Source organism: Sceloporus undulatus, chromosome 3 (assembly GCF_019175285.1).
Source record: "Sceloporus undulatus isolate JIND9_A2432 ecotype Alabama chromosome 3, SceUnd_v1.1, whole genome shotgun sequence".
In the NCBI taxonomy this organism is placed as follows: Eukaryota; Metazoa; Chordata; class Lepidosauria; order Squamata; family Phrynosomatidae; genus Sceloporus; species Sceloporus undulatus.
The window spans coordinates 101,238,702-101,247,366 of NC_056524.1; the positions used below are offsets into that span (position 1 = coordinate 101,238,702).

Here is an 8,665-nt window from a genome sequence, read left to right on the forward strand (position 1 = left end):
AAAAATGACAGGAGGATAGATATAGATGTGGCTGAAATTGATGAAGAGAATGACAGGAGGATGGTAGATGGAGCTGAAATAGATGAGGAGAATGACAGGAGTAGATGTAGATGTGGCTGAAATAGGTAAGGAAAATGACAGGAGGATGTAGATGGAGCTGAAATAGGTGAGGAAAATGACAAGAGGATAGATGTAGATGGAGCTGAAATAGATGAGGAGAATGACAGGATAGATGTAGATGGAGCTGAAATGGGTGGGGGATCTGACACGGAGGACCTGTTTGAATTTGGCTGCCAGGAATGGAAAAATAGAAGAGAGGAAGAAACATGAAGCAATCATTCACGTGAGGCTAGCATTCACGTGAAACTGGAACCAGGAAATGGCCCCTTTCTTCACCCCGGGAGTGCAAAGGTTCACGATGTGTTCAGAGCCCTACTAAGCATACACAAGGGTCCCAATTCGAATCGTTGAATCCGCATGGTATGTACCGGTGTGATAATTTAATGTGCACTTGCTCCGCTTTGACTCATGAATTACCACAATTCTGCTCTTCACGTGAGATAATTCATCACATGAATTGCCTTGGATTCGAATTGATTCTGCTTCCCCTTCAATTCGAATTGGCTCTGGATTTGAGTTCCAGTCTCTCGTGTGATAAAGGCCACAGACTTTTAGTGCCAGATCGCAGCAGTGTGTCTGCTGTATAATAAAGCTTGACCAGGGAAATAATGGGATTCTGCTCTACAAGAATCTACTGTAGGTGTTGGCCTGCCTGCAAGAAGCAAAGTAAACAGCAGCTGCCTCCAGAGTTCCTAAATAAGCATGCATGAACATCGAACATTGAAGCAGAGAGAAAAAGGGGAGAAGATAAATCCTTGCCCTACCATCTACCACCAGCATGATAAAGAAAGATCTTTAAGCTTGGCCACCAAATTGAAATCATGGGTGGGGGCGAGGAGGGGGGAGTCTGGCAAAAGAAAACAAATCATTGGATGCTTTTTGGAAACTATGACGTACACTTGAACCTCGACTTTTGAGGTTTTACTGCTGCAGATCTGATTATCCATGAGTTTGCCATCAATAATACACAAGGATTTTTTAAAAATTCTATCATCTACTGTGGAAAATTGCAGACAACATGTGTCAACAAAAAAACTAAAACATGTTTAGTGCTTCCCCTTCCATCCCTAGAGCCTTGCCTGGCACTGGTCACCCAATTGTGGCTGTTCTCCTCCTCTCTGGCCACATCAGGGACTACTAGGTCTGGCATGCCCTGCAATAGCAGGGTGGACAGCAGAGTGTTTTGCTCAGGTTCCTTAGCCCATAAAGGTTGGCACACAGACAAAGGTTCAAAACACACTGCAGAAATAGCCCAGTTTGAGACCGCTTTAACTGCCCCAGCTCAGTGCAGTGTAGTTTATTTTGGCAATAGAGCTCTCTGAGAGAAGACTAAATGTTTCACAAAACTATAATTCTCAGGATTCCCTAGCATTAAGCCAGGGCAGTTAAAACAGTCTCAAACTGGATTATTTCTGCAGTGTCTTTTGGACCTGAGTTAAGGTTTGGGGCCCCTTAGATATTTTCATTTTTTCCACTATCATGTGGTGGGGAGGGGGGCTTTCCTACACCCCCAGCCCCATGAACGTGAAGGGAAGGTCCCAAAGGCTTGCCTGACCTGGTTGTTTGATTTCACATGTGTATATTAATAGCTTTGAATAAAAAGTTTATCAAACAACTGCTCTTGTGTGTGTGAGAGAGAGATGTCGGAATCTCTCTCTATGCTTCCAATGTTATTTCTGCCTCTGGTACCAAATTTTCTGTTAAAGAAGTAAAGGCCAGGGACACAGCTACTTTGTTAATTGAGGATGGACAAGGAAGGCAGTAGAGTCTCAGGGAGAAATTACTCAATGAATTTCTCCTGGGCGACCATAAGTTAAACAAGTGGGAGCTGCACTCTGATTACACAGCAATTCTCACTCATTTCAATGATGAGTCCCAAAGAAAATTCCCAATGGACTGTGCTTGCATTAATTTTTCTTTCAATACCGCCTCAATGAATTTTTAGCACAATATACCCTGGTTCAGAAGTGCTAAATCTCATGTTCTAAAGCAGAAGCTAGGAAGAACAGTTCTGCTCATCTACAAGAGTAAGCCTTTTTTTTTTTTTTACAAAAAGGCATGACGGAAATAAACTGTTTGTTGGGAATGCTGTGATTTTTGTAACATTTTCAAGGGTTTTGGTTTTTTGTCATACATGCCATGGTCTGCCAGTTGTTTGAAATATCAACTGCTCACATTTTTTTTGTATGAACCTCATAGACAAATACAAGACAACGTCATCAAAGCCTGGACCTGAATTTTCTTTCGAAATTTTAACAAACACTTATACATCTCATATTAGTGCCAGTTCAAGAACAAACAGCTGTGCCCTCACAAACCCAAAACTGTAACAAAAGAAACCATTTACCGTCATTTTACCAAATATCTCCGTATATCACAAATGTTTATTATACTGCAGTTTATTTTTAAAAGTCTTTAGAATTATACCAAGCAACTAATTACTCAATTCAGTGCTACAACCATTGTTAGGTCAGGTCATAAAATAAATATAAAATAAATCAGATAGTCAAAAAGATGCTGCTGCAGTTGTATTTACCCCCATTTTGCTTTTTATGCTGAAACAGATTAAAGTGGCTATTCCTTCGAAAAATACATACACGTGAGAACTCTGGCTCAGACAGAGACATGCACATGTATTAATTCACATGGTACCTGACTAGAAAAGCATATGTGTAAAATATGAGTACGCTATGAATTATGAGTTTCACTGGTTGTGGGGGGCATACTGCTGTCCTTGAATCTACAGGGAGATGATGTCCCCAGCCCTCAAATGAATAGATTCCCCTGCTCCAAACATTTTATTTTTAAGGCATTTTATCTATAAGATATATATTCATTTCTCCATTAAAACTAGCATACAGCCCATGCACCTTGTTTAGCAACAGATTAGTGCTTCTAAGAGGCTTATGGGAGTGGCAATCTAATGGTAAACAAGGAAGGAGGGGACATATATCTTCCTACTGAGAAGAAATGGTTCCTTTACATGTAAAATATCACTTGCTTTCACTATTTATTGTGTTTCATGTGCAATGTATGGGGCTGCTTTACTCTTGCCAGGCTGACACAGGCAAAACTAAGGGAATCATTTATTAAATTCACTGCCTAAGATTAGTCTTGCACTAATTACTTTAACACAGCCAAAAGTAAGGAGACCAAAATCTAATGTATTGTGGAAAATGCATTATTAGCCATCTAAATTACACTTCTCCCTTCAAGTTATTTTTTCTGTAGTGGCAGGATCTAGCTAGATTTACTGCCTCCTTTTCCCCTAAGCTAGTTTTTATGAGATTGCTAAACCATTAAAAGACAAATGTTTAAACCATTTCCATTTTGTTCTGCATCTGTAATTATAAAACGAAAGTCTTGACTGGAACCTAAGGACCCAATCACATTTACATGGAGCAGCAGCAGAGCTATTTCCCTTGTGGTGTAATCCTCCAAAATATACATAAAGACATTATGAGTTTAACTAAATGTTATGTGAGATGCAGTCACAGGGCTGAAACCAATACAACTCAATGACAGGTGAGACCCATTGAAATCAGTGAGGTTTAAGTTAATCATGACTGACAAATCACATTCATGTAGTTTTCAACTAACATAGCTGTGTTAGTCTGTTGCAGCATGAAAAGATATAAAGGACACTGAGGAAATGGACTGGAGTCCAGGAAAGATTATGCTATGTAGGTATTTCTTTTTGACTACTAGATTCATTCAAATCTCATTCACGTAAACCAGTCTAATAGGTTGCACTAATATTACATTTAGCCTATTATGTCACTTGTTTTTATAAGTATCTCCTTTGACTATCAAGGGCAGAGAGAGACCACTGTGCCACCAGAAAGCCAAAGAAGCAATGCCTGGCCCTCGCTGAACTGTGTGTGACTTCTCTTATTCCCCAGAACAACAACAACCAAAAAAGCCATTAAATGCACTAAAATGCCACAGAAACTGTTGGGATTCAAAGTGTGTCCAGTCTTCTAATCACCTAATATCTGAAAATTACCAAACACCATCTGAAAAATTAGACAATAAACATGTAAGTGTGTGCTGGAAGTAGACTTCTAGTTACATCCAGGGCACGTGCTGAAAATGCACAGCCATGACCTGGGATGGGAAGAACATGGCACTCATGGGAGTTTCCCAGCATAGAAAATATACTTTCCAGATAGAGATTTTGTCATCATTGAGGCATTCCTTAGTTCTGGGCTCAGTAAAATGACATTAAGTTCAATTAAACTCACTGAGTCTGCTGAAGTCTTGGGAGGTTTTGCTTGAGATCTCATAGAAGTCTCATAATGGCTTTTTTGGTTGTTGTTGTTCTGGGGAATTAGAGAAGTCACAAAAATGAGGTTGGGGCTACATGCAGGTTATGGGCCCCATCTTCCTCACATGCTACAGGTAAATAGTATCTCATTATGTGTAGAATATGGCTTCCTCTATCAATTACAAGCACGAAAGAATATAAGAACTGCCATGCTGGATCAGATTTAGGTCTGATCAGCCAATCGAGGGGATATGCAAGAATTTTTCTGGTGCAGGGAGTTGCACAGTGGCATGTGAACATAATACACATACTGCTACAACGCATGTAAGCAATTTGTGGCTTTTTGTGAAGATATATTTTCATCCCTGCTGTCATATTTATTTACATTTTAAAGCCTACAAATAATGGAAGGCAAATGGTCAGAATTTCCAATCTGACAGTGCTAAAGCAGAATGCAAAGATATTGTAATCCCCAACAAATTTTTCTGTGAAATGAGGGATTATTTTTTTAAAAGAGCATTCAGAAGTAAGGGAGATAGGTCCTAAACAACAGCAGGCTTCTTTACAGGGCTAGTATAATTTACAGTCCGTTGGAATCAGTCCCACTTCCTGCAATATAGGTATAATCATGATGGATTTTTTAAAAATCTATTCATGGAAATGTATATTCAACTGCTTTTACATGATCATGGCAGTTCTAAGGTGTTCAGATCTCATAAAAATTTGCAGAAGAAGCATCATTAGATCAGAGTAAGCAGCTCTGCTGTGGTTTGTCTCACAGCTGGACAAACCACAGAGGATGGTTGTCACCACTGTGTGCTGCTTGTGACCTGCTGAAAGCTGTTTACATGGTCAGGATGCTGATGGAAGCTTTTTAGTTTGTTAAAGAATAGTTAGAGGACAAGGATGCTGCAAGCAAAGCAACTAGAAAGGCATTTTTCTCTTGCTGACTTAAAGAACTTGGGGTCACTCAATGAAACTGTTTAGCAGTGGACTGAAGATGAGCAAAAGGAAGCATTCAGCACACTAGAGCCAATGTGGCATAGAGGCTTGAGGCTTGGACTATGATTCTGGATACCAGGATTCGATTCCCACATGGCCATGGAAACCCATTGGGTGATCCTGGGCAAGTCACATACTCTCAGCCTCTGGAGAAGGCAATAGCAAACCTCATCTGAACAAATGGAAACAACCCGAAGGCACCACACACACACACTTAACTACTCAAATGAATTAGCTATAGCTTTTTAAACATGGCATAATGATTATCTGTACTTATTAACTGTAACATGAATGCCAGACGTTGAAGACAGACCATAAAGGATGCTGTTTGTGACTCTTAGGGATCAATATCAGCTACATGGATATCCACAGGTGAGAGAAGTCTTATAACACCTTAAAAGAGAAACAAATTGGTTATGGCACATCATGTCTTCACACGTAATATACTTTTAACCAAAGACACTTCCAAACACAGGATAAAGTAGACTTTGGCCTTACACCAAAATACACTCCTGAGTCTTTTAAGATGTCAGAAGACTGTTGTTTCTGATAATCTTATTCTTTATAACCATGTGCCTTCAAGCCATTCCCAACATATAGTGACCCTAAAGGAAACCTATCATGGGAGCATGACTTGCCCAGGGTCACTGAGGTTTCCATGGCAGAGTTGAACCCTGATGATTTTATACTGCGGTGCTGAACACAACAGAGAGAAAGCTTCCCTGGACAGCATGCATAGATATGTCCTGCACATTGCTTTGTTAAGTTGGGACAATTATATTGCAACACTCTGGTTGCACTAAAGGATTCCCAAATGGCATTACCATGCTTGCAGGCCTATCAGTTCCCAATACAGAGATTGCCCACTTCACAATTGCAGCATTTGAGATCTGACAAAGGCAGAGTGACTCTTCCACTTTGACCACAAGGTCTTTCCCCCCAAAAAACCAAGGCCAGCAGGTTTGCCTCCTACCCACCCTCCAAGTCAAGATAGTACACTTGCCCTCCATATTTGCTAGTCAGGGGCACAAGGCCCCCGTGAATACGGAAGAAACACAAATAACAAAAACACCATGTTTCCATCTTTCCAGGAATCTCTAGGTCCTCCAGGGCAACTCTGTGCTCAACGTCCGACAGACACTGACCATAGAACTGGGCTGGAGGAGCTATAAAGGCCTAGTCAAGTATTCTCCCTTGGAATGTCTAGGTCTTTTGGTGCCACTTTTAGTTAAAGTTGACCATAGAGTTTCACTGGAGGACCTAGATATTCCTAGAGAACATATTAATCAAATCCGTGAATAATCAAATCCACAAATATCAATCCTAATTCTGCGGCTGAGCACATCTCACATTCTGGAGAAATAATAGCCCAGTTTGGTTGGGCTTTAACTCTTTGTCTGGCTCTCTGCTATGGAATTCTGGGAGTTGGAGGGCCCCACAACAAACTCCAACTCCCAGAATTCCATAGCCTTGAGCCAAAGAAAGAGTTAAAGCCCTGCCAAAGCGGGTTATTATCCCTCCAGTGTGGCTGCAGCCTGATGAGGCTTGGCATCGCTTTCTATGGGAGGCTGAGGTAGTACTCACTGCGAGTAGGGCCAGGGCCGGCCCTACATGGCTCCTTCCCTGGGCCCTCAGGAGGCATGGCCCCTCAGCCGCGCCCCAGAGGCCCCCAGACTAGGGACCAAGGAGAAGGAGAGCGAGGGCTAGAGGCGCCTCCCGCCATTGCCCGCCGCCGCCGCCAGAGAGGGCCAAGAGGAGGCGCCCAGGCAACGCCGGCTCCAGCAGCAGCAGCAGCAGCAGGGAGCAGGAGGAGGAGGGGATACTACACACAAAAGAGGAGGAGGAGGAGGCCGCCAGATACTGTGAGGGGAAAGAGGATGATGGTGGGCCCTGGAAAGAGGAGCCTGGCGATGGCGGAGAGAGAGAGGGAAAGGGAGGGAGCCTTCAAGCCTTCTTCTTGACACGCCTTTAAAAGGACGAGCGCATCTATCCACACACACACACACACACACACACACACCCCAATCTAATCCATATGTATATCTATACACACTTATCTATCCATACCTACACACACACACACACCTGTCTATGTATCTGTACACACGTATATATGCAAATCTACACACACACATATCTATATACTCTATCTCTTCCTATACACACACACACACATCTATCCATCTATATACATACACACACACCTATGTATCTAATCTATATCTATACACGCACAACCTTATCTATACACAGGTAGCTAGCCATCTAATCTATATCTACATCTACACACACATATATATCTATATATACTCACACACATCTATCTATCGATCCATCTTTATATGCACACACACACTTATCTATCTAATCTTTATCTACAGACACACCCATCTATCTATCTATCTATGTACACACACACACACACTATCTATATCTATGTACACACATTTATCTATGTATCTATCTACACACATTTATCTGTCTATGTCTATACACACAAATACACAGTTATCTAATCTATATCTACATATTGTTGTTAACTGCCCTCAAGTCAATTTCAACTCATGGCAACCCTATGGACATCTCCAAACCCTTGTCCTCCACTGCTCTGCTTGATTCCTGCAACCCCTAAAACCCATGACCTCCTTAATAGAGTCCATCCATCTTGTCTGCGTCCTTCCTCTCTTCCTCCTTCCTTCCACCTTTCCCAGCATTATGGTCTTTTCCACTGAGTCCTTCCTTCTCATGATGTGTCCAAAGTCTGACAGCCTCGGTTTGGTCCTCTTGGCTTCCAGGGAGGTTTCCCGCTTCATCTGCTCTAGGACCCATTTGTTTGCCCTTTTGGCTGTCCATGGGATCCTCTGCACTCTTCTCCAGCACCAGATCTCAAATGAATGGATTTTCTTCCTATCCTCTTTCCTAACTGTCCAGCTCTCACATCCATACATAGTAATAGGGAATGCAGTGGCTTGTATGATTCAAACTTTTGTGATCAGTTGTCTATCTTTGCATTTTAGGATCTTTTCTAGTTCTTTCATAGCCGCTCTTCCCATTCTTGATTTCCTGACTGCAGTCCGCATTTCTATCAATGTATGATCCCAGGGATGGGGATTCTTTTACTATTTATACTTCTTCATTGTCTAGGTTGAACTTCTGAAGGTCCTCAAGGGATATATAATTTATATTATAAATATACAGATTAACATGGAAATCACTCATCCCAACCCAGGTTCATACAATACACACACACACACACCCCCCACTCATTTCCATGCC

The 8,665-nt window shown here is 41.7% G+C and overlaps 1 protein-coding gene across 4 annotated transcripts in view; it reads right to left on the reverse strand.

Annotated features, from left to right (window-relative positions):
* The window catches only part of CHST10 (carbohydrate sulfotransferase 10), a 35,737-nt gene extending 28,407 nt beyond the window's left edge, over positions 1 to 7,330 (reverse strand). For 2 of the 4 annotated variants that reach the window (XM_042460269.1, XM_042460268.1), the window contains exons 1-2: positions 6,974 to 7,330; positions 5,703 to 5,782 (exon numbers count right to left, since the gene is read on the reverse strand). In XM_042460269.1, coding sequence (XP_042316203.1) covers positions 5,703 to 5,705 — 3 coding nt within the window. In that variant the 5' untranslated portion in view covers positions 5,706 to 5,782; positions 6,974 to 7,330. The remainder of the gene's footprint in view (positions 1 to 5,702; positions 5,783 to 6,973) is intronic. The other 2 variants (XM_042460272.1, XM_042460270.1) reach the window with 1 other exon arrangement.
* Between the last annotated feature and the right edge of the window lie 1,335 nt (positions 7,331 to 8,665).